Source organism: Homarus americanus, unplaced genomic scaffold (assembly GCF_018991925.1).
Source record: "Homarus americanus isolate GMGI-L3 unplaced genomic scaffold, GMGI_Hamer_2.0 scaffold40565, whole genome shotgun sequence".
Taxonomy (NCBI): Eukaryota; Metazoa; Arthropoda; class Malacostraca; order Decapoda; family Nephropidae; genus Homarus; species Homarus americanus.
Genome location: NW_024735503.1, coordinates 3,662,280 through 3,689,449, shown reverse-complemented (window position 1 = coordinate 3,689,449; position 27,170 = coordinate 3,662,280). Strand labels below are relative to the sequence as shown.

General features: G+C 37.0%; 1 protein-coding gene across 1 annotated transcript; it reads right to left on the bottom strand.

Annotated features, from left to right (window-relative positions):
* Positions 1–3,027: 3,027 nt before the first annotated feature.
* Positions 3,028–24,612, bottom strand: LOC121871215 (peroxisomal targeting signal 1 receptor-like). Its single transcript, XM_042373406.1, has 11 exons — positions 24,476–24,612; positions 23,004–23,174; positions 22,197–22,324; positions 21,845–21,970; positions 21,366–21,490; positions 16,538–16,667; positions 16,215–16,404; positions 15,511–15,677; positions 13,428–14,167; positions 12,830–12,994; positions 3,028–12,561 (listed from the first exon to the last, which is right to left on the bottom strand). Exons 2-11 carry the CDS (start codon positions 23,137–23,139, stop codon positions 12,507–12,509), a joined length of 1,962 nt encoding a protein of 653 aa, XP_042229340.1. The 5' UTR covers positions 23,140–23,174; positions 24,476–24,612; the 3' UTR covers positions 3,028–12,506.
* Between the last annotated feature and the right edge of the window lie 2,558 nt (positions 24,613–27,170).

The window sequence follows — 27,170 nt, the reverse complement described above, 5'->3', positions numbered from 1 at the left end:
TTTTACATTCCTGCTACACACTTGCTGGCTATGTGGAGATGCCTGATCCAAAAGGTTAGGTTATGCATTCAATATTTTCCTTTAACAATTTCTAAGTACTATATACATACAAGTAATGGAATTCTAATTATTAAAGAAGTTTTCTCATCTAAAACTTTTAATATTTCATCAAAAATATATATCATCCTTAAATAATTGTAAGACTGAACTCATAAGCATCAAGCAATTTAATTCTTTCAATTCATTTGGTAAGAAATTTCCTTCCTAAACAACTAAAGGCACTCATTCCTCACAGTTTACTGAATCTGAGAAAATTTTTGAAAAGTTATAAATTCATATATGAGAGAAAAGAAATTCCATGGAAAAGTATGAAATTTGGGGTAAATCTCATGTCCAGCTCAAGGCAAAACAGTACATGATTCTAATAACTCAATTCTGGCATATTTCAGTTACATTACCTAATCCCCTTTCTCGTTATTTTTGTCGCCGAAACTTTAGTAGCCAAGATATCTTTTCTTGTTATTCAATTTTGTCCTACATCTTAATCATGGTACAAACAGTGGTAGGAGGCAGACCCAATACAGTACCTGTACAGTACTGTAAGTGGGTGATGATGGCATAAAATTCTCAAATACAGTACAAAGTTTACAGAACAGAAGCAAACAAAACAGAGTAAACAAATACAAAATAATAATCAACACAGGATTTTCATTCTTAGTAGCATGATTTGACCCATATTAAACAAAACAGATCATAAAATAATAATACCATTCAAGTAGTACACCTACCAACTAATAACCCCACCCTGGTAAGTAGCCCGGACAACAAACACGTGGGATGTAAACAACTCATAACACTACAGTACAGTGTTCCCAATTAATGAGGGCTGAATAATGAGGACCAATTATATGAACCTTTCAGATGCAGGCAAAGGACATCCCCAGGGATGAGTCTACGGTGTTGCCTCTTTTGGACAATACTGTATACCGCACCAGTGAAGTCAGCTACATACAATAGTTCCAACAGTTGGATTAAGTTTTTGTCTCTTAACACCACTTTAGTAATCCATCTGATGGAGATGAGCATCACTCTTGCGAGTAAAAGGCACTACAGGCATGTAATGGAGGAGCTGGCATAGCACCAAGACATGCCACAACTCCAAAAAGAGTAAAATCAGGGGAGTCTGGGATAAATAGGACAATTTCACTCTTTCTAACAGGTGACACAGCCTGTTGAATGGTTATGTTCAGGAGCATGAAGTGGATGAACCTAACTGATAGGTTTGATTTGGACTACTTCCACCACCTGTTCTGGCACTGGTGTTACCAAGAATGACATAAGTGATTGGTTGACAGTGGATACCAGCAATGCTGGCTAAGATATCCCCTTATATAAGAGAAAACTGCAGCAAATGTTAGTTCATCCTTTGATGCTGCCTCTGAGGACAAACCAGTGGAGGGGTGACAGAGGTGAGAGAGCACCTTGGCATACTCCTCCACCACTATAGCTTCTAATTATCAGTACAACCCTTTACTTTATCTGACTTAAAGACAGTTTCTCATTATAAAAGAAGACATATAAATGCATAAAGGGCTGTAGAGTGCAGGTTTACTGGACAGTACAGGCCTTCTTCATATTCTTCGTAATATATCTTTAACAAAATGTTAATACATTTCTAAGTTTTGAGTTAATTTTTCAATGGTTGTATAACTGAATTCCACAAAGCTGTATGAATAACCAAAAAATGTCTGGGAAACTTGGGAATGTTGATGAGTGACAAGAATTCTCCCTTAACCAGATTGGCCACTCACCAATTAATTTGGTCATGGGAAGCTTCTGTATACAGTACAGTACTTGACAAAATATACTGAGATCACTAAACCTTTGAGGAATGAGTGTTACATTGAAAAAATAGAAGTTTATTATTCTCAAGAGATAACCTGTGGAAAAATACCACAACCAGAATATTGCACAGATATTACATAAAGCTACATTTAACTTAGAAAAAGTAAACATTACAAAACAAGATAATGTCTAAAAATAGAGAACACTTCACTAATTACGGTATTTAACTAGATAAGAGTGACTACAATGGAAATAAAGATAGATAAAAGTTAAAACTGACTTTAGCGTTACATGAACTAGCCGACGAGCATGCACTCTGATTTTATGAGAAAAACAATCCTCACAGAGTGATAGCTTGTGCATTATGTCAATAACCGCAAAGTTGGTACACAAACTATGAAACAAAATACCTCTTCATGAGACTAAAGGAGAGTGCAAGGAGTTGCATCACTATCTGGTACAGTACAGTGATCCCTCGGTTAACGAACGCCTCGGTTAACGAGATTTCGGTTAACGATTTACCTTCCATAAGATTCTTAACTTCGGTTAACGAGCAATCCCTCGATTAACGAGTTTTTTACGAGCCGACTTCAACATGTTTTCGCTTGCATTTGGCGGTCCACCAGCTGTAGTATTAGTCCGCCAATACAGTAATCGGTTTTAGGGCTTAAATTCCTTACTATTTTAGTAAATATCAAGAAGTTTATACTATTCAATAATTTTAAAAGTTTAATATTAACTTTTTTAGTAATTTTAACAATTATTGAACATAATTGAAGGTAAAGAAACTAGTTTCTGGCGTGCCATCCAGCCTGTTAACACACCAGACAGGCGTTAGTCTCTCTCTGTTTTCAGTGGAGGTAACATCTTGCTTGAGACTCTCTTCAACTAAACGCTTTTTTTCTGTGTTTCCAAGCAAATTATTGGTCATTTTGAAATTTATTTTACATATTGACAATATATAATGCAGTGCAGTGTTGATTTAAAGAAAATAATCTTGAATTACACCAAGAGAACTAAAATTTTATGGGTGAAATGGTGCCATGGGTGACTTCTCTTCCACCCCAATGCCTTCTTCTCCTTCTCCTCCACCCCCATTCTAATTCCCATCATCATCATCATCCAGGAGCCTTCTACATACACACCTCAAAGTAAGTGTACTTTTCTACCTTTTTTGTTGAATTTAGGCAATTTTCGGTGAGCTGGAACCAATTACCCAAAAACCCATTGAAACAATGGTTTTGGTTAACGAGCAACCTGCTGGAACGGATTGTGCTCGTTAACCGAGGGACCACTGTAATGTAGTTAGGTTGGTGGGATCACTCACTTTCCTTCAGTTACAGTCTAAGGCACTACAGTACAGTACAGTAAAGTACAGTACTGTGCAGTCAGTACAGTACAGCAAAGTACAGCACAGTACAGTACCAAGTTTCAATGTTCCTGCAAACTTCAAGACTCTGTAACTTGGTATTTACAACCAATTAATCACAAACCTTTAATCCTGTCACTAACACAACAACAAAGTGTGTTATGATAAGAGCTCTTCAGCATGTACAGTATCAAATTGTATGGAATAATGTTTACACTTGTACAACAATAATAATCTGTACACAATAATGGCACTATGGGAGGCATCCCATCCACAAAGTACAACTTCCCTCTGCCATGGACTTTTACAAGTTAATGGCTACATCTACATCAATACCTGTACATGTAGAAACAAACCCAATATCTTATACTTAGTAATATATGAATAATAAAATAACAAGTTTAATTAAAATACAATAACTAAAATCTATTTTGATTATTGTTTCCTACAAAGACATCCTCTGAATTCAACTCACCTGAAAATTCTCTTATAATTAAGAGTTCCAGTTTCAGTACACTAGTTTTAACACTACATATTGTACAGTACATATACTGTACAACACCGCTACTGTTCACTTCAAACCAATTGACTTTCAGTTCTTCAACCTGAATTTCATAACACCAAGGTATATTATTTATATCAATGAATTTAATTTTTAATTTTATTCCTGCATATTTGAATGTTGTACTGTATTCCATTCCAGTCACTTATGTTTTTCAAAGACTGTAATTATTCTCCAGATAACACCTGTAAAAATAAATGTCAGATATGCAGCTGATGAAGACTATATTAATAACATACAAATCCTGCAAAATATTCTGACTTCATTTAACCAGTTTTGGTGTCATACAACTTCACTTTGTCAAAAGGACATCCAAATAAGGATTTATCTTTATATCCAGAATTAAATGCAGTGATTTTCTCACTTGTTCACACATCTATAACTTCCACTACTTGAAAAAAATTAAAACCATTACTGACAGTGATCTCTTTAAAGTTAAAATAACAAAGTCATACTATACTTTTCTGGACACCAAAACTGCAGTGCTGTATAAGAAGAGGTGTACTCTGCTTATAAATTTTCAGTTACCAGTTATTAAATGTGTTTATATGTGAGTGACCCATCCTGAATCTCTGCCCTGAGCTTACTGCTGGAAGAAGTATGATTTAGTAATCATTAGTCAGTCTTAAGGACTTTTTAACACTTGTGGTTTGGTGTGAAGGCTTGTCGTATGTGGTTGGCCAGTGTCTCTGTAATACTCAAATGCAGGTTCTAAGGATGGTGCAAAATTTCTAAAACACTTTACAATAATTGCCAGTTTTGTGATAATTATCTGCACATTGAGGAGGCACGGCTTTAAAAACAACTTAAAAATAACTGCTAAAGCTCCGTATCAACATTAAGCTAGACCAGGGGTGGGCAATGTACGGCCCACGGGCCACATTTGGCCCGCCAAATTATTTCTGTGGCCCGCCACTGCATTTGGCAATCAAAAAAAACAATTCTTATTAATTACAGAAAGGACAATTTTGGAAGTTGGGTGGACATAGCAGCAATACTGGCTCGTCGCTGTTAACTGTGGCCCGCGAAGTGTGCCACCATTCATGAAGTGGCCCTCCATAAAAAATAATTGCCCACCCCTGAGCTAGACAGTGTAAATGATTAGCACTAATTTGTTAGAACCATTTTTACCAGTCAACACCTTGGATGAGATACTGTATCTACAGGCAATCCTCAGTTTCAGAATATCCAGCATAAGAATATCCCTCAAACACTACGGTATACATTTATGACAGTTCTGGTCTTTCCACTCATATAAACAGGTTTTTTTAACATAAGGGAACCGAATAGCAAAACGCAGAAATTTTAATGCAGTACAGTGCTGTACTTGAATGTAGAAAACACATTAACAGCCGGGTGTCCTACCAATTCCCCTCCACTGTCTTGCTCAGTCATCCCCTCTCCAACTATTACAGCCTCTTCACCTCTCCTCTAACCACTTCTGATATGCCAGTCATGCTGGACCTATGATAATGTGCTTTATTCAAGTAATTAATTCTTATAATTTCTGTATTTTATGTGTTATTATAATCTATATAAATTTTTTCATTTATGTTTTGATAACAGTATTTATCACCGTTTTTATTTATAAAAATGGTTTTCACCTGCATCCGTTGACCAATTAAATATTTATACAGTATAATTCTTTCAATGTGATTTATTGATCAGGTTTACTAACACATTTTCAGGAATACATTAAATAAAAAAAACTGGGATTGCCTGTGTACAGTACTTCCATATTAGCATATGTGTACAGTATGTATGTATGTATGTGTGTGTGTGTGTGTGTGTGTGTGTGTGTGTGTGTGTGAGGGGGGGTAGAGTAAAGGAAATAAACACCTCAAGAAATGGGGTCAACATTGGGTCCAATAAAAGGTGCAAAAGAGCAACAGAAAAGGTCTGAAACAGCAAATATGAAGCAGCCCCCACACACAATTTTTTACGCCCTTAATTGCGCTATAAAGTATACATCGTGAATAGAGATATTAAATTGAAGGCACCTTGGCTGATGGCGCTACACTCTTGTACGGATTCGTTTTGGTATGAATCTCCTATTGGTAGGGGGGTACAAATAGAGAACTTAAATTAATGGCTTATGTTCCATAATTAGATGGAGATTATTGTATGAATATGTAAATATAAAGGAGTATCATTCTAATGGTTATAAAAGTTGTATAATAATTCTTGTACTAATACTGTATACCCTGTACAACCAATACAGTTCAGTAATAACATGAATACTGGAAGCACATCCTAATACACTTACTGTACAAAGGTCTTGAGTATTGGCTCTAACTCCCTGGTGAAATTTATTGAAGATACAAAATGGAAAACAAAATTTATCGAACAAAACTTAAAATGCTAAGAACGAGAAAGTGACAAACTGTATATAAAAATTGGGAGAATAGTGGAATCTACAACGGAAACATTTCAGTGTGAATTAATTGTGATATTTTTTTGACAATATATCTATTAATAAATCCATCATCCATTCTCTCCAACAACTTGTACATGAGGTGTATCATGGGACACAGAAACTTCCAGAGAGAGGGGCAAGAGCAGCCAGAGACAGCGCTGAAGAGCAAGCATACTAAGTGGCAGTAGAGGGCTAGAGTCCAGCAGCCAAACCCTAGATTTATGCTGAACCCGGATTTGTCATCCAGACAGTGTTTTTTGACTAATTATACATAATTTGAGGGTGCTGAACCCAAATCTGCTGGGTGCCACTTTGTCAACCTTGGTGAAAATAAAATATTCAAGATGGCATCCAAGATAGCCACCAAATACATAAAGTTTGATATTTCAACCCCCAAGCATCAAAGAACAACTATATTTTGGTTTTCAGGCTCAAGGAAAGTAATAAAAGTAGCTTGAAATCTGTTGCTGGAATATAGACACATTTAAGATGGCGTCCAAAATAGCTTCCGTACATACCTTGTTTTCTTTTTTAAACTTCAAAGCAATATATAATGGCATTATTTTTGCTAACTGACATTATTTAAAATTAAACTAATATTCTTCTTCTTCTATTAGAGCCTATATGATAATTTAGTAAATATATTATGTATTTAATATTTTGGTTAACTGATTTTTATGTTTGTGGCAATGGTGACTCAACTAACTAATGCATGGCTTTCATTTCAGAATATGTGAATGATGGCTGCCTTTGATTCCCCTGCATGCTGCTTTCAAGCAATATTTAGATGTGGTGTAGAAAATTCTAAGCTTGTAACTGGTACTCAAACAAGAATACATGGCATTATAGTAGCTAGTAGACTTAAAGGTGATGGGCTGAATGAAAAATTAGAGACTAGCTTGCATGATTTGAGTATGTCCTCACCTTGTGTATTTTCATAAAAACTGTGTGTCTACCTACACGTCTAGAACTCACATACAAAGATATCTCTTGAAGCAAAGTCAAGAAACTTCAGTGGAGGAACCTGCTTCAAAAAAGATAAAGCAGTCTGAAGTTAATGCATTTCATTTCAAGAAGCACTGTCTATTTTGTGGTAGTGACTGCAAATCAGAACCAGATCCACGTCATCCAGATCGTTGGCGGAGGGTTGTGCAATGTAGAACTGCAAACCGAGGAACAGATAAGACCTTCAGAGTGTTGGATGCCACCCTCATCTTTTCAAGAGTACTGTATCTACAGTAAGTTCATGACATCAGTATCAAAGATGTTCTTCAGTATGAATTATCATCAGTGCCACCTTCCTTAATTGAAGACAATGGTGACAAGCGGACAACGAAGAGTAAGGGCACCTCGAAGAAAATGTTGGGAGTGGATCTTTCTTCTCATTTCGTTGAACAAGCTGAAGTAACTGTGGTAGATGGATGTGCTGTCCTATGGATCATCTCATGGCTTTCCAGGGGTACAGTTGAGAACTTCATCAAGAACATGATTGCACACATCAGCAACAAATTGCAAAAGACTGATGTATATCTCATCTTTGAAAGGTACTACCCAAACAGTATAAAAGATGCAATGAGGATGTCAAGAGCAGGAAAAAATGCAAGCGGATGCTAACTACCCTCTCAGAAAGTTGTGCTGATAGTAAAAGATAATAAAGTGAAACTGATAGATCTTGTCTGTCAGTATCTACAGGAGAATGCTGAGCTTCTTCTACAGAATGATAGAAGGCTCATCACTACTAGCCGAGACTCAGTACCCAAAGAGATTCAGTTAGGTAATGTCATGTGCAAACCACACATGAAAACGCTTCTTGAAGAAGTGGATGTGAATATAGCAAAACAGGTGTTGTTTCTTACCCCAAGTGGTGTTGATTGCATCAAAGTCATTTGCAATGACACACATGTGTTTGTACTGCTGCTGCACTACTACTAATAGCAGAAGTTAACCTGCAAGATATTCATAGAGGGGACTAGTCCATCAAGATCTACCATTGATATCAAGGCCACAGTTGAAAAGCACAAGGATCTTGTTGTTGACATAATGGCAGCACTCGCTCTTTCTGGATGTGACATCATCGCTCATCTCCATGGTATTGACAAGGTTACTGCCATACAGACATTGAAATCTGGTCATCGTTTTGACAAATTTGGGAAAATTGTTGCTGAGATAACAGAGGTTGTCTCTCAAGCCACCAGATTTGTAGCAGCATGTTATGACTCGAAGGTCATCCATGATATGTCTACTGTACGATTTAATGTTTGGACATCTAAAATGTCCAACAAAAGGCTGACTTCAGCTCCGGAGCTGAGATGCTTTCCTCCAACAACTGCAGCATTTGAACTACATGTGCTTAGGGTGCACTACCAGACCATGATTTGGAGAACAGCCTTAGAAGTTGGTCCACCAAACCATGACCCAAGGCAGTACAGATGGTCAAGTGATCAGGCATCCAATCTTCTGCTCCCAGTTACATTGCCTTTAGACGTGTCACCAGTACCAGACAGTGTCCAGAAACTGATCAAGTGCAGCTGTTCAACCAATCTGCCATGTTCAACTGATCGACATAGTTGTGTTGCTGCCATGCTATCATGCTCCATTTTCTGTTGTTGACATGCAGAAAATGTGTGGCACAATGAGAGAACCATGACAACTCTTGAAGTTAATGAGGAAGATGATGAAAGCAATGATGACTGTTGATTAATATCAAATATTTGAGTACATATATATATTAAAAAAATAAGTCCTATAATTTATGATACTGTGGATCTTTACAGAGTCTGGAATAAGATGGAGTAACCTTTAAGTGTATATAAGATTAAGATCATAAGTGAATATTTCTGTTTCCAGAGTATGTTATTAGACTTAGTCACTAAATCATCACTTTCTCTTAAGAATGAAAGCAAAATGTCTCCCACAATTGTTTTGGCAGCCATTTTTGATGCCGTCTTGAATATTTTATTTTCCCCAAGGGTGACAAGATGGCACCTGGCAGATTTGGATTCAGCACCCTCAAATTATGCATAATTAGTCAAAAAAACTTTGTCTGGATGACAAATCTGGGTATTCTCTGTTTCTTTCAGACTACTAAAAGAAACTGTACTGTGTAACACTACTGTATACACTTCCTCATGGTCTCAAATCAGGAAATGTAAATGTAAATTATACAGCACTGTACTGTACTCTTTAATTTCAAGAAAAATAAATGCAAGATAAAAGTATGGGTTCATATATAAAATTTTAGTCATCTTAAGTCGAGCCGGCACAAAGCACGCAGTGCTCGGTGATTGCTTGTGATAAAGATGACTGAAAAGTTGTTGAAAATAATTCTGAAATGTGTCAGAACTTACTTAAAGGCAATGAAGAGTAATAAAGGCAATGAAGGGTAATAAATGCAAGCCAGAATGTACTTAATTTTATCAGAATGCACTAAAAAGTGTCAGCAATATACTGTGTACTTACAGGTGTCACATTGTAATTAAAGGTGTTAGAATGTACTGTAATAGAGCTGTAAGCTTCAGTTTCCATGACAACACTACTGTGAGATAATTTTATTTCACCAGAAGGCTTTTCTTCTTAGTCACTTTGGTTCTCCAATTCCATACATGATCCAATTTTACAGCAATACTGTACTCCCTGACTCCTACTATTTTCTTTGTCGTGTTACGGTGGCTACCATGCTCCCAGTAAAACCTTGATAAATCATACTTCAATATACTATTGGCATTTGCCTTTTTTAAATCTCCGAGGTGCTCCGGACTGCCACTCTACTTATCGGAAATATTTTAAGAAGCCTGGAAAATTGTGCATTAGTCCGGACGGTTTGTGTGTTTGTAAATGCGCGGGTGGCATGTGCCTCAGCCTGAGTCTAACATTCATAAGTATCATTAGTGCACTCCACCTCTTATGGTCTTATGGTGTATGTTTCTTCATAAATAATATAACATTAAATAACAATAAAAATACGATATATAATTGTTATTTGACTTGAAAATAAAAAGACAAGCTGTATCAGAAGGTAATCTCTTCCCTGACCACTCTTCCCCTCCTACCGTCAAGGTCAGCATTCGACCTGACTATTATTGAAATTGATTATTATTTTATTCTACTATGATCAGTCTCTTACGATATACAGTTTATCATAAATAATAAAGTCTTCAGTCCCATATAAAATATAGTATGAAATTTGTATTTTGACTTGAGAGTAAAAGGATACGTACTGTACTGTACGTTGTATCGAAGGTGACGTCTTGCTTTATCTTCTCTCTCTCCTTCTCACTACCTAACAAAAAATTCATGATGAGAGAAGCCACTTATTTTGATGAGAAATAAAATAAAACAAGGTACGGAGATGAAGTTATTTACTCTCCTGTATACTTTAACATTTTTATTTTAAAATACCATAATGGAGACTGAGACTTGATAGAGCGTCTTTTACGAGGAATGAGGGTTTGAGTCGTGACTTCCAAAACACAGGTGCCCGCAGATGAATGTATTTCTCCAGTAATCACATAGAAGAATCTACTGTACTTACAAGGTCTCCTTCACTTTTGCATCAAGCAAAATTATCACTCGCCTGACTGACTTGTGATTTTTTAATCTGACTCACCTAAAGGATTTTTCACTCACCATGGGAGGAGTATGATTGGGTAGCCCTGGTTGGTGACACACTTCTACTATTTATACAATGCATAAACATTTTACGGAACAAAACAATCATATCAGTGAAAACAGTTATCAACAACCAGACTTATGTATGATTTTCTGGAAACAGTCCAGATAAGCAGGGTTATGTCCGAGCCCCCTAGATTCACTTTTATCAGACTTTCTCGGTTTTTGGACTGAGGGGGTCAGTCCCAATTAATTCGGACTCTTCGAGGTGCTCCGGACCACTCCTCTATATATCGGAAATAATTAAAATATTTATGAATTTAAAAATTTCTTCTTTAGTATAACTGTTGAATGTTTTATGTAACTGGCAAACCATTGTACAGGAATGTGCTGAATATACTGTATATCAGAACCTGTAATGTGCATAGATGAAAAATTTTCACCTCTGGGTGCCTGACTACCAACTTTGGTGGCCTGGGTTCAAATCTCAGCACCCAGAGGTGAAAATTGTTTACATGTGCTGAATATGTTTCCAGCATTCTGATTTGAGCTGAGAGCAGTGAAGGGTGTACAGTACAGTATAAGAACAAGAAGAGTTAGATTACTTGTAAGTTAAAATTGAAGATAACAGTGTAGTGAAGCAGCTGGGGTTCCATAGTTAATGACTGGTTATCTCATTGTAATCGAAGATAGGTTATAATTGGCTCTGCTAAGAATCTTGTTGTATGTATGTAAGTAGACACCAGCGTGGAGGTAAGATGAGAGGGTGTAGTTTGGCAAAATTATATCAGTATTAATACCAGCGTCAAGTTCATAATTTAAGAGAAGTTGTACTCTCTGCACAAAGCACCACACCTCACGCACATTCTACACTAAATGAATCGGTAGAAAATTCAAGAGCTACAAATTTCAGAAAAAAATGATCTTACGAAATCATGGCCCTTAACCAACATACAGTATATCAAAAACAAGGATTTATGCATCAAAGATAACGTATTAACAGTTTACCATCTTTAAACATATCTAATAATTCACATATGAGCCTAAATATCAACTCTGTTACCTAAAAATACAACACAACATAAAAATAACTGGCATACTGGTATTACTGATTTGGCAATTATTTAACATAATATAACACTTTACTACAATTATGTTATCATGCGGATGAGAACATCAACTTCTCATATCAAACAGAGTTTTCAGTCCCTATACAATAATAATAATATTAATAATTTATAGAATATCAAAATCAATTTATTTAACCTTTGTCATATTATAACTCTGAATCACAACCATAATCAGCATCATAAGCTGCTCTCTCTCTCCAACAACAACCACTTCACAGTCCAGTCATCCCCAATTATGTAACTGTATTTTCAGCCTTCTGGCTGCCAAGCTCTTTCAATAAACTGTTAATTATTATTATTATTATTATCAAGTAAAAAATTGGACACACACATATAACTGCACTTAAATTTTTTTAATAGGCATACAAACTTGACTTTTATCTTAGCTCAAGCTTTAATGGCAGTAGCTGCTACTTCAGGATATAACGTACTGTACAATGAACACTCACATGGAAAATCATCACAATGGCATCTGTTTACAGACAGAGGTGACGACAGCTGTTGATGAACTTTATCACACGGCAGGGAGCGGTGGGAAGAAATTGGTGTCCAAAGTGAAAATGGCTTTCCAGAAAGTCAACTGGAGCTGCTGTTGCCTACGCCATATTCTGCATTTAATCGTCTCAAATCTCTACACATAAAGGAAACAATAAAAAATAAATAAAAACAATAATTATAAATTCACATATTCAGCTAATACATAAAAAATACAGCAATTGCAGTACAATTTACTCATACTCATTACAGAGTAACTGATAAGTGGACTTTTTGATAAAATGTAAAGAAAATTTGTTGATGTGGCAGAGAAATAAGGTAACTACTTACAGTAAGTCCTCTATTTACACTGTTGCCATTTAAGGCGTTTTGTTACGACATCACCGACAAATTAGGAAACTTACCTCTTGTCAACAGCATCCATGAGGTGCCTGGCATTGAGGGAAGAGAGACAGATTCTGAGCGTCATCCAGATGTTGTCAGACACTGCCCGTGATGATTCCTTCCCACCTGGTCCTCTCCCTGCTGCCTGCATATTTAGGGCCTCTAAGAAGTGCTCCATTGCTTCCCTGTATTAAATAAAATTACTTCAAATTCTACCGACATAACATACAAAGCAGCATGGATAAGCCAAAGGGATATGTACCAGTAGTGCTTTTATTACTAAAGCACTGGGTGGCCAGGGAATACACCCCACAAAAATTTTAAAGGAGACTGAATGGTGGAAATGCATGTCTCTGACATCTCAAGTAAGACCTTAAGGCCATTCTTGATACAGTATAGTGTACAAAAATTAATACCTGAGAGAAGGGGAGCAGTGATAACAGACCCTAAAAACTAATGGGAGTAAAGCTCAGAAATAAAAAACTGCACATTTAATTCTCCACTTGGGAGGGGGGGGGGGTGCCTAAGTCAGCTAATGGGCAGGTGGATACAGCAGGAAACACATGGAAATGCTGCCAACATTTCAGTAACAAACGAAAAACTGACATTTCTATTTACCTGTGAGCCCCGAGGTTGATGCAGGAAATGCCTAGATTATATCGACATCTAATAAATCCTGGAGAAATTTCTAAGGCATTACGATATGCATCAATGGCTTCCTCAGAACGTTCATTGTTGGCTAGTGTGGCTCCCAATTTATTCCATAACTTTGCGTCCTTTGGTCGAACACTTAATGCTGCGTGGAAGCAATCGATGGCTTTTTCGTACTCTCCAGTGAGGTTGAAGAGCACTCCAAGTCCACACTGGACATCTGAATCTATGTTCTCACCAGGTCGTTGGTTGGCTGCTGCAATGTACAAGTCCTGCACTTCTTGTATCAACTCTCTGGGAGCTAAAGTAGTTGCCATCATCTTGGGCTTTCTGTGTACTCCTTCATCTTTGGATGCCAGGTGCCTGTATTTTGAATTGGTCTGGATCCATTCCTTTAATGAGTTACAAGCAAGAGTCTGGTAGGATTCATTGGTATATGATGTTGCAAGTGCCATCCAGGCAACACTGTTACCAGCATCCAATTCAACACATCTTCTAAGAGCTGAGATTGCAGATGGGTCTTGCTCATTTTCTGCATGAGTTACCCCAAGCAACAACCATGCTTCTGAATTCTGTGGGGTCTGTTGAGCAGCAGCCTCAAACAACAACACAGCAGAGGGAAGGTCACCAGCCTCTAAGCACCGTTTTCCTTCACTCAGTGGATCAGGATGGTCTTTCAGTGGGTTATCTTCTTCAAACTGGTAATTCTGTTGGCAGTGATTATTTCTCTTAGTTTAATTCAAAACAAATTGGGTAAAATACAAATCTTATTACAGATACAAATGTACTTTTTTCACTCCTACAATCCCCTCCCTGCCATGCATCAAGAGTAACACACTTTTCCCTATTTACTGTCCATTGTTCTTTCAAGCTGCCTCACCAAAATGGTTGTAGTGTACAGTAATGTACTGTACTATGGTGTTACCCCTCCACAATAATGCCCCAGATATCATACATTATCCTAGCATCAAAACAGAGTGAACAAGTCACACATACATAATTTTTAATAAAACAAAACTATGCATATCATTAAAAGTATATAACAGAAAAAGTATGAAAATATATAGTGCATAAATAATTGTACTGTAGCAGTAATTGTAAAATGGATTAAACCACAATTTTCTATGTATTATGGCATATTTGTGTTTCTTTAATACAGGTATATTCATTATCTGCGAGACATTTTGAAGATATGACTTCAGAGTTACAACCACAAATAAGTATAGTACAGTAACTGTACTGCATTCTCAAATTATTTCAGTTAGTCTTTTCTTCTACTTGTTGGTTTTCTTCCTAAAGACATTGAAAATAATAGCCCTTCTGTTTCAGTGTCATACAATACTTCCCTATTCATCTATTAATCATATACTTTAGAGCAATTGACCTTTGATTTTTAGCACAAATAAAAGGCTATTATAATACAGTACCATATAATGTATCACACACTCTTGTGCAATAAAGTATATTAGGGGTATACAGTCAAGGGTACCAACCCAACACATACCATGAGTGCCTGAGATATTTACTCATTCCCAGTTCCCAATGGACCCCAGGGGCACAATAATTATTTTGTTGACTGTACATGACAGACTTTGCAAGGAATACATAAATAAACAAGTAAATCTCTCTATACATGTCTCTAATGTCTCAATCCCTTGAAGGATTAGCCACAAAAGAATAGCGAGTACAGTAATAGGACACTGTATATGAAAATGGTTACCATTCTAAAAATTCCTATTAACACCCACTCACTCATGGTCCTTCAACATCCCCTACCTTGTTATCTCTTCATAACTCAAGCCTTCCACGAGCAACAAGGGTAGACCAGATGGATATCTTAAGACCTTATTCAGGGAAAGGAGGGGAGCGCACTAGATCGAGAAACATCTCATACAATAAAAAAAAAAGATGTATGATTTTAAGTGAAGGGAGGGTCTGATTCTAGCCACTCTTCAATACAATGTGAAAAGAATTGCAAGATTGAAACCACTAGACATTTGACCCACATAACTGAAAATGACTAAGAAGTATTTCTCAAGGAATAAATTACCTTAAATGGCTCAAAGGCACTAGTGTTAAACTCAGACAGCCATGGATGTTCTGTTAGCTCATCTTCTCGGGCCATCTTCTCCCATTCATCTTGTAAACTCTGCCAGAAATTTTCCTTCTCTTTTGTGCTCATAGACTCACTGTCAATTGTCATGTTGTCCAATGATCCTGCCCAAGAAAACAAGTATATAACAACTGTATGAAATGGGCTAGAGTCAAATGGTTAAACTAGTTGTTAGGTGAGACAGTGATTAAATACAGTAAACTCATGGAACTTATGTTCCTGGAGAATACAATAGATGAGGTGGACCCCAAATGAAGAAAAACAAGACTATTCTCAGGAGAGCAAATTCTTCCAAATTAAAATTTGAGCCTCTTACTGTTTGAATCATACAACTAAGACTTTAAGTCATGTATTGGGAGAAATACAATATGATAATTAGTTTCGATAAGTAAGTAAATTGTGATAAATGAATTAAATAGGTGTCCATAGAGGAATATGCTAAACATAAAGTTTAACTTAGTGAAAGCCAAGTATAGATGACACACACAAAACATGAAAGCTGGTTGGATTTGTTTGCTGAGATAAAGTATGTCTCCAACACTGTGTTAAAGCACATCCTACAAAACATATCCAAAGTTCAGAGTCAGTTTCAGGTTCAGGGATGATGAAATTAGTGGAGTTGAGCTTGAGAATTAAGTTACCTAGCTGCTTAGCAAATTCTTCCCCCCATCGTTCATGTGGTTGTTGATGTTCTTTCATGAATTCAGCGCTCCAGGAGTCAGCCAGGCTGCCAGCAGCACCCTTGGTATTCAAAGTCAGGAATTCTTCACTCCAATCTTTGTTAACGTCCGTCTTTGTACCTTCTCCCAACTTTTTGATAAATTTCATAAACTGAAAAAGTAAATATATAGTTGTCTTTTCACTCCTAAATACAACTTCCTACTGCATTATATTTGGTACAAGATGGTTGGACATCCGGAAGCTTAAAAATAAAAAGCAATACAAATACATAGGTAATACCAACCTCTGTGTTTGAGAACTTTGGGTCATCAACAGTTCCTAGGAGCTCATTAGCTGTTCTAGCCAGCTCTGAGTCTTCCTGTGGATTATATTCCTCCACCCACTTACTGGCCTCTGCACTAGCTGCTTCATCTCTGAAAATACAACACCCATAAACATAGTGATTTGTTTTTTTTAATATATTTCAACAGCACAACGTGTATCAACTTCCTCGTGCCCATATTTACTGAATAAAGCACCTGTAATGAGGGAAATAAATTATCTGATTTTTTGTACCCATTATGATTAGAGTATTAACCAAAACAAACTATCAAGTGAGAGACCCAAAATTATCTACTTTATTCTCAGGAAAAAATAAAATAAAACCAAACCACAGCAAATTATCATAAAACACATTCATCCCCTCATGCCTTCTTCCTACTGGACTCATTCCTTCCTCAAGGGAGAACTTTAACTAGGTTCTTTCCCAAGTATTGTATTGTATTGTATTGTATTGTACTGTACTATATCATATTTAAGTTTTGTTGTAGGGACACCAGACACATTTGCTGGACTGACTATAAAAAGAAAGAAATAAAGTTCACTGCTGAAACTGAGCTTCAGGAATGTGTACTTCACTGCATGTTGCTGATGAATTGAGATGTCGCCTTTAGCAAGGGCGTAAGTGCCAATTTGCCATTTTGAGATACAGTACAAGGTATTGGCAATTGAAAATTATGCGTACGTGACCTCTGGCATAGGAGGGGTGTAAGTGCTCTGCCTTGTGGAGATAGGCATTCTGCAGATTGTAATCTCCTGGTTTCCAAAAATCATCGAACGTCATTTTGATGTCTGCCTCTCTGATCTTCTCAGAATAACACCACTTGCAGGTAAAAGAAGGCCCCACACATGCAGCTGCCACGTGCTTGTGACTCTTCCATGAGACATACTGTATGTCTAGCCAAGGTTCTGAATTTTTTTTTATCCTTATTTTGGAACTACTGTACAGTAGTTCTCAGGGTTCCTAGGGTGCTTCTTAGCACCAGACAGCAATATACTAGGAGTGGGAGGTGTAAGTGAATTTATGTCCAAGTTAATGGTAAAAATAAATAAAAATAAAATAAAATAAAGACCATAAAAACACTGGGTAATAATCCTCAAGCATAGCCACAGGCAGAGAGCACAGGAAACTGAAGTGCCTGGGTAGTGTGGTTACAGGGCAAGAGCGACCCAATTGACTGAAAGCTACATGAGATGCCTATTGGTCAGCTCGACTCGCCTACGCCCGTGAGGACTCAAGGAAATTATTTTTCAAGCCTAGCTCTCACAGGCCTCAAGTATTTTGATTTAAATATATATTTTCAAGAACAGTTTTAAAAATGTTAAAGTTAAAATACTGTATTAATAGAATAATACTGTATACATGCTGACTACATTGGGCAGTGTTCATCATGGCCCGCAACACCTATCCCTCTACCAACTGTCCAAGCATCAGGTTCACTTGTCATTCCCTAAATATTTATTTTCTTAGTTTCAGCACCAGATCCATTAATGACAAGAGTAATCTCCCTGTTAGCAAGAATCTTTGATTCCCGGAACTCTCCAATCGGCAGAATTGAAAGTGAGCTGGAAAAATTCCTAGAAAACTCTCACCATTCCGAGCATTGAAACGAGTTTCTGAGGAAGAAAATCAGGTGCATTTTCCAGATAAATTACAGGAAAATCTCTCCGAACCTCTCCGTTCCGGGCATGTGAACAAATTTTCTGGGAGTTCCGAGAGATTGCATCATGCTCCTCTGTGCCCCCACACACTGGGTGCATTGGTGGGCTAACTGCTTGGGTAACTTGCAAGTTTAGTTCCTATTCTGCTGCCACTGTACAAGGTTATTCCCTCGCTAGCTGCTGTTTTTGCATTCAATTTATGTTGTGCTGTACTGTACATTACTGTACCGGGACACAATCAGTCAAGAATACAGTGTTAATATATGCATACTGTACTGTACATTACTGTACCAGGACACAATCAGTCAAGAATACAGTGTTAAGATATAAAAAGCACTTACAGTTATGCATACTGGACTGTACATTACTGTATCAGGACACAATCAGTCAAGAATACAGTGTTAAGATATAAAAAGCACTTACAGTTATGCATACTGTACTGTACATTACTGTATCAGGACACAATCAGTCAAGAATACAGTGTTAAGATGTAAAAAGCACTTACAGTTATGCATACTGTACTGTACATTACTGTACTAGGACACAATCAGTCAAGAATACAGTGTTAAGATATAAAAAGCACTTACAGTTATGCATACTGTACTGTACATTACTGTATCAGGACACAATCAGTCAAGAATACAGTGTGAAGATGTAAAAAGCACTTACAGTTATGCATACTGTACTGTACATTACTGTATCAGGACACAATCAGTCAAGAATACAGTGTGAAGATGTAAAAAGCACTTACAGTTATGCATACTGTACTGTACATTACTGTATCAGGACACAATCAGTCAAGAATACAGTGTTAAGATGAAAAAAGCACTTACAGTTATGCATACTGTACTGTACATTACTGTACCAGGACACAATCAGTCAAGAATACAGTGTTAAGATATAAAAAGCACTTACAGTTATGCATACTGTACTGTACATTACTGTATCAGGACACAATCAGTCAAGAATACAGTGTTAAGATGTAAAAAGCACTTACAGTTATGCATACTGTACTGTACATTACTGTATCAGGACACAATCAGTCAAGAATACAGTGTGAAGATGTAAAAAGCACTTACAGTTATGCATACTGTACTGTACATTACTGTATCAGGACACAATCAGTGAAGAATACAGTGTGAAGATGTAAAAAGCACTTCCAGTTATGCATACTGTACTGTACATTACTGTATCAGGACACAATCAGTCAAGAATACAGTGTTAAGATGTAAAAAGCACTTACAGTTATGCATACTGTGCTGTACATTACTGTATCAGGACACAATCAGTCAAGAATACAGTGTGAAGATGTAAAAAGCATTTACAGTTATGCATACTGTACTGTACATTACTGTATCAGGACACAATCAGTCAAGAATACAGTGTGAAGATGTAAAAAGCACTTACAGTTATGCATACTGTACTGTACATTACTGTATCAGGACACAATCAGTCAAGAATACAGTGTTAAGATGTAAAAAGCACTTACAGTTATGCATACTGTACTGTACATTACTGTACCAGGACACAATCAGTCAAGAATACAGTGTTAAGATATAAAAAGCACTTACAGTTATGCATACTGTACTGTACATTACTGTATCAGGACACAATCAGTCAAGAATACAGTGTTAAGATGTTAAAAGCACTTACAGTTATGCATACTGGACTGTACATTACTGTACCAGGACACAATCAGTCAAGAATACAGTGTTAAGATGTAAAAAGCACTTACAGTTATGCATACTGTACTGTACATTACTGTATCAGGACACAATCAGTCAAGAATACAGTGTGAAGATGTAAAAAGCACTTACAGTTATGCATACTGTACTGTACATTACTGTATCAGGACACAATCAGTCAAGAATACAGTGTTAAGATGTAAAAAGCACTTACAGTTATGCATACTGGACTGTACATTACTGTACCAGGACACAATCAGTCAAGAATACAGTGTTAAGATGTAAAAAGCACTTACAGTTATGCATACTGTACTGTACATTACTGTATCAGGACACAATCAGTCAAGAATACAGTGTTAAGATGTAAAAAGCACTTACAGTTATGCATACTGGACTGTACATTACTGTACCAGGACACAATCAGTCAAGAATACAGTGTTAAGATGTAAAAAGCACTTACAGTTATGCATACTGTACTGTACATTACTGTATCAGGACACAATCAGTCAAGAATACAGTGTTAAGATGTAAAAAGCACTTACAGTTATGCATACTGTACTGTACATTTAGCAGAGTGGACAGTGTAAGTCTACTGTAGGCTAGTGTGTAAAGTATAATAAAAACATAATAAAAAAACAACAACTATTTTTATTAAGTATAAGTACTTGTAGTAGTGTACGGGAGAGGAGAGTGACAGTTAATAATACTTGATACAGTAGATGGTACAGGACAAAAACAGGCTACCTTGTATCATCATATCACCATTTGGTCTGCCTGCATCATATCACAAGTTTAAGACACCGGAATCTGCCGGCAGGTTCAGTATATTTTGTTTACTTACAATATACTGTACAGTAAAACCCCCATAATTCAAAATAATGACTTTAACCCTTATGAATGTTTCTAAGTACAATACCAGATTTAGGTGCTTGGTTCAGGGTCATCAAACATAATGGCTCAAACACTTGGCAATGATGGAAAAACAAGAGGGAAAAAGCTCGTGCAGTAGACCGTGAATGTACAATCCACGACTGACCAACGTGAACTTACCATGACTGGCAAGCATGACGCGTATAGTACATGTTCCCACTGAGGCGGGAGGTCGGCGGTCACATCCCATGGCAACATGTGAGTCATATATATTCGAAAATGTCTCTCATAATCAGAAATTTTACCAAATATTACAAAAATTATACAATAATATACGAGTACCGTACACTCAAGTCACAGATGTTCTATAAACAAGAGCACAAAAGCAACTAGCTTAGTGGTGCCCTGTTTTAATGCAATCCTTTCTCAGAATTAAGGTTTTCTCAACAAAATGGACTAAGTATAAATTCTCACTTCGTCAAAAATTGAAAAATAAGTCATTTGTAAATTGGGTCTACCTGTATAAATTTCAAATCAGTAGAGAATAACATAAATAAACAAAGTAAAAAATCTTACATTAGATTTTCATTAAGGTATTCATGAGCCCATCGTGTGTCACTGTCAGATATGATGTCAGGAGACGTAAGACCGTGCTGCTGTTCTAGAAACTCTTTTGTCCAGTCTCCACCTGGGCTGATCTCCTGGGTGTAAAAAGAGACAAATGAAATATTAATTCTCAAGGTCAATGAACATCAGATTATACATTTCTAACATTTGTGTCAATTGGCAAAAATGAGGAAGTCAATTGGCAAAAATGTAAGATTTGTTTTTCCTTTTCTATTATAAAAGGAAAATGTCTTTTAGGTATATACATTATGTACTAAGTACTGTACAGTACTATGGTCTGGTAATACACTGTATTGTACAGTCTGCATATATAAACAGCAAGTACTAACTTTGTTTACTGGCATAAGCAAAGTTTTAAGAAAAACTCTTCCGAACAGAAAATGGCATTTATCAGTAAGCAGATTGACATTCTATAATTGACAACAAACCTGAACATGGGTCTCTGATGCCAGGTATTCCTCTGCCCAGTTGCTGGCTTCTGAGGCTAGGTCAGCAATGCCTGGACCTCTCATTGGCCCGCTCCTGGCTCGCATGCTCTCTATTTCTCGCATTTCCTGAAAATCATCTTCTAAAATTTATCATCATCCTTTAATTTTCATTAAGCTGTGAGAGAGAAAGGTGAAAACCAGACATCATTCATGAAATACTGTGATGAAGAGATTGTCTGCTAGAGAGCAATTTTTACAATGGATCTTTTATGAAGTACTGTACAATATTGTATTGTGAATGTCAATACTATTGTTTATTTTGTTCTACTGTACAGGGACATGCAAGACTAACCTGTAAGAGGGAGTCCATTCTAAAAGCCTGTGGTGCTGTAGTAGCTGCCTGCTGGGTCTCACTCATGAACTCCTCAACTAGTTGGTCTCCAACCACTGTTGGTGGCCCATATTGTGGTTTAAACACACCTGTACATGGTCAGAAGTAAAGAAAAGCTGTAAAGTTTAAATATGAAGGTACAAAGAAATAAAATAAAACTGATTAAGTCTACCCAAACAGGACTTTTGATCTCTGGCCAATAGAGTGATCTTGACCTTTATGACGGGGACCTGGGAGGTAGCTAATGCAATAAATTACCTTGTTGACATAAAAGTTTCTGAAAGTTATTTTCAAAATCTGTCTTTCAGATTCCCTTCAATGGTCCAAAAGTTATAGTGAACGTGAAGTGCAGGAGAGATGGACAAAGTAATGTTTGTGGGTTGGACAGACAAAGCAAGAGGCTAAAGGCTCCTCCCTTCAGGAAAAACTAAAATGAAATGTGAGAGTATGTTAAAGAGAAGGGGAATATGGGAGTTATGGAAACATTTTGTCACAAGATATGACAATGCACAACGCTAGAAATTTGCAGGAGATGCCAGGCTGTGGCCACTTGACTGTTATTGATCCTTTGGAGTAGATGAATGGCCTCTGGTTAAATAAAATGTATATTTATAGGGTAGTTGTACTGAAGTGAATTAAGTCCTCATTTTACTGCAATATCATGCAATATTATATAAAAAAACTCAAAATTTCACCAGTTGCTAGTATGCACATCTTCAAAATACAATACACTAATTGCATAACCTATACTAATAGAGAAACACTTACCTTGTGTCGGGGGTCGACCCTGAGGCCATCGTAAGCCCTCATCTGCGAGAGATTTATCCCTTGTGACATGCTGTGTGAGGCGAACGAGGGCATTTCCCTCACCACACTGGGCATCAACCAGATTACGCAAGGCCATAGTTTTGTTTGTGCTTATCTGATGACTACTGTTCCCTGTAAAATTAAATGATGAATATTTAAGTTCTAAAAGTATTTAGTTAACAATAACATACAGTACATTAAAAAATAATGGTATCCCAGAAAGGAAGAATGCCCTACAAGTCGTCAGGTACTAGAACGATAACATAAATGTATGTTGACTATGTGCTTTCAGTGCCTTTTGAGGCAATCCTTTATTTAATAATTGTAGGCAGAATAGTGATTAGTAACAGATCACTAAGTAAAACCAAACTTGAGGAAATGCATCACTCAGTGGTTCATTCCTTGGGTAATTATTGACGACTAACTTGCCGGCAATTTAGCATAGTAAACGATAATAAAAATGACGCAATTTTACTGTGTTCTATAGATGTATAAAGGACACTGTCATAGTTTGTGCAATTGTTTTTTTCCTAACCTAACCTAATCTAATCAAACCTTAACCCAATTCAACCTTAACATAAAACCACCGCATTACTGCCTAGAAGACACAGTAGTGCGCACCTCAGGCTCCTAAATATCTACTAAACGAAGCATTTGAACAAGAAATGATTATCATATCAGAACTCACTGATGAAAATATAGTAAGAAAATAAACACCAAAACAAATAACTCATCGGTGGGTCAGTTGTGAACATTAACCCGTTCATGCTAATGATGTGACACAGTTCAGTGATGAGTCTTTGTTTATTTGCTAAAGCACTCAAGGTATGGGGGCACCAGCCCTAAGTTATTGTTCCAGCACTAAGTCTATGAACTCCAAGCTTAGTGGTTCCTTAGTGTCAAGCTTTCCTTTCCCAGAATAAGGCTTTAATAAACAAAGTGGACGTTATCAAGCTTGTGTTAAGTGTACTCCCACCAGTCAGAAATTCACATTAAAAAAAGTACAGTACAACACAGAAGCTGCAATAGCAAAACCTTTCCAAAACACTTGGCTATTGTTGGTTGGTCATGGGCCTTAGGATGGAGAAACAGGTGTGACTAGGCCCATTAAACTGAAGTGTAAAAGTACGTGTAAGAGGTAAGGGGGTCGACCATAGCACCAGAGGTGCCCCCTGGAGTCACCACCAACTGAAGGAGTGACAAGTGCGTCTCCAGAGGGCATGGTAACAGTAGGAGCGAGGGTTGCGGCAGGGTCGTAGGAGAAGACCAGTTTCACCGTCAATATATGACAAATAAACATGATAATGCCATGGTGGAGGTGAGGTGTGGAGGCAGAACACGCACCCTCTGCCAGGTCCTTCTGCCTCCTCACTCTACAACTTGCAAATTATTCTTCCTCAAATATACCTTGATTTACTACATTCTTGACCTACCTCTTCGCACGGAGACGCCAGGAAGTAGATGTTCGTGTGCGTTTCACCTACAGCAATTAATAATTCATCAATCCCGGCAATATTCTTAAGCAGAGGTAGTAATTTGGTGCATTCCATCAAATACCCACACGCGTTCGGGTGCCTCACCTTTTATTTACACTCTCTTATTTCTAAAATACTTTGAATACAGTTCCTATAAGTAATTCAAAATTATACTAGTTTTAGGATATACTTATTTTATTCTTAGTTTTATTTAATTCAGCCGATAAAATTCTCATGATAATTAAAGTAATTTATTTTATAAGTATCCGTATGTATTGAGGAGTTGAGGGTGAGCCAGACGTTCCAGTAACGCAGCGGGCCGTCGTGTGTGCTCGCCCTCGGGTATGAACAGTGTCCAATTTCACGTACTTGATTATATGTGCCATTCGCTTTTGTTCAATTTAACCAAGCTGTAACTTATCCTTCAACTGACTACCTGATAGAAACACTAAACACACATGTAGTTAACTTTTTTCTTTCTAACTTACATTGCTTGAGCGTCTAGTATGGTGGGTTTTGCCGACACGTCTTATGCAAGGTTATACCTACAATACTTTTAGCTATCAAAGAAACGAATAATGGTGAGAAAATAACGCTAGATATGCAGCCTGTCATGATGCAGGTGACATGGCATTGTCAGATTGCGTGCAAGGCCGCTGTACAAAGCTCTCAACCACAAATTCTGCGACTCCCATTTTTTCTCACTAGAACAGTACCTGTAGCATTATTCATGTTTCGTTAAGTTTTAAACATAATATACTTTAAGGATTGAACTTCCAGTCATGAAATCACAGTACAGTACTGGGGATATTACGACGGAACTTTCCAGACGCACTTAAATGAAAATAAGCGAAATTATTTGTAAATAGTAGGGGTCCTTACAAGTGTCTTATATATTATGACGACAACCTCCATCACCGCTGTCCATCAGTAATCCTTCCCGATTTACGCCAAGGAATCTATCATATATATATATATATATATATATATATATATATATATATATATATATATATATATATATATATATATATATATATATATATATATATATATATATATATATATATATATATATATATATATATATATATATATATATATATCGAAGAGGAAAACCAGGGAAAGCACAAACATCTTGACTAAGTTGGGTTTCTTTAGTCACCGACGTTTCGGAAAATCATTTTCTATCATCAGAGCCTAGAAAACAAAAAGTTTTAAAAAGTTTTTAAAAATTACAGGTGATGTAATATAGAAATATAACATTATTCCAAAATTTAACTTCCATAAAATTAAAGAAAAAAGCATTATAATTTATAACTAATAAAAATGACGAGACACCTACGTTAGGGTGTGACAGTTGCACCAACTTTGTCCTACAATGCTGTTCAAAATTTTGGTGTTGCATATTGACATAAAAAATACCCACGTACTATCTTTTTGAAGATTCATGCATATTTGAGTGAGCACTAGCAATTTGAAAAATAGCGATTTTGCTTATACGGCACACACGCCTATATATGAGATTACACAACCATCATAAAGGATATTAACAAATCATTTGCCTGTCTTAATTAAAAGCTGTTATCACTAACACAAAAAAGTTAATCATTCTTATTCTCTCATGGTACATTAAGGGGTTTTATCATATATTCACAAGGTATTATTTCTCTAGAGCAAGAAACCATGATTTCTGTTCGGAAACAGATGATCGTTTGCGCTGATTAGGAACGCGGAGTCTGTCATTCTCAACTACTTGAAGGACTTCTTGAAAGCGCTCCTCATCCCTGGCAACATTAAGAAAGTCATGGCAAAGTTTTACACCACGCTCTGCAGCCTCATTAACGACCTGAAGCTTGTCCACAACCCGTTTCATGTTCAGGGAGTCGTCATGATCCGCCCATTCACTGGCTGGACTGTGGAGAAACTGATAGGGCATGCCTAAAATGGTGAAGAACCCGCTTGAGTCAGGCCCAATTAGGTCCACCAGGGCAGTGCCACTTTCTGGACAGGGGGAAGATATGGCTTTTCATAGCCCCATGATTGAGCCCAACTCTCTTAGTAACTTCAGTGCCTTCATGGCAAAGAAGGGCCTTCCTCATCTCCTCTTTTGTCCTTTCTTGTACGTGGGACGAGAATAAAGCCAGTGGGGCCAACTCCTCAGTTAGGTACCAAGTGTGTCTACCGAGTGCCACACGTGCTTTGTCAACTATTGTGGCGTCATATGGGGCAAATTCAGCCAAGGTTTAGACCAAATTCAAGTCATTCAGTGGCGCACTTGCTGGAACGGGGCAAACACTCCACCATGGGACATAAACAGCGACTGTGAACACAGCAAACTGTTCTAACTTGCTGATTTGACTTTTAGTCACAACCTCGGCTTTGGGAAACTGCTCTTTGATCTGGCCTGACGGTGGCCGGTAATAAAGTCACAGGAAAAAAAGTCACAGAAAAAAAGTCACAATTTTGGCTAGGAAAATAAGTCACAGGAAAAAAGTCACAATTAATTTATGGTGGCCGGTAATAAAGGTAAGGTTAGATTAGGTTAGGTTAGGTTACTGAAACTGATTGACATATTAACCTTAAAAAATGTGAGAATTCGATAGTTAACTTTTCTTTTTTTCCTGTGACTTTTTTTCCTGTGACTTTTTCC

Bases quoted from the DNA above. Each gene is read 5' to 3' on its own strand.
- LOC121871215 (XM_042373406.1), bottom strand. From the start codon at position 23,139: ATGGCCTTGCGTAATCTGGTTGATGCCCAGTGTGGTGAGGGAAATGCC. The intron at 15,678-16,214 runs GTAACTTAATTC...TTTCTTGGGCAG, and splicing joins AGAATTTGCTAAGCAGCTAG to GATCATTGGACAACATGACA. The intron at 12,995-13,427 runs GTAAATAGAAAT...TATTTAATACAG, and splicing joins ATCAACCTCGGGGCTCACAG to GGAAGCAATGGAGCACTTCT.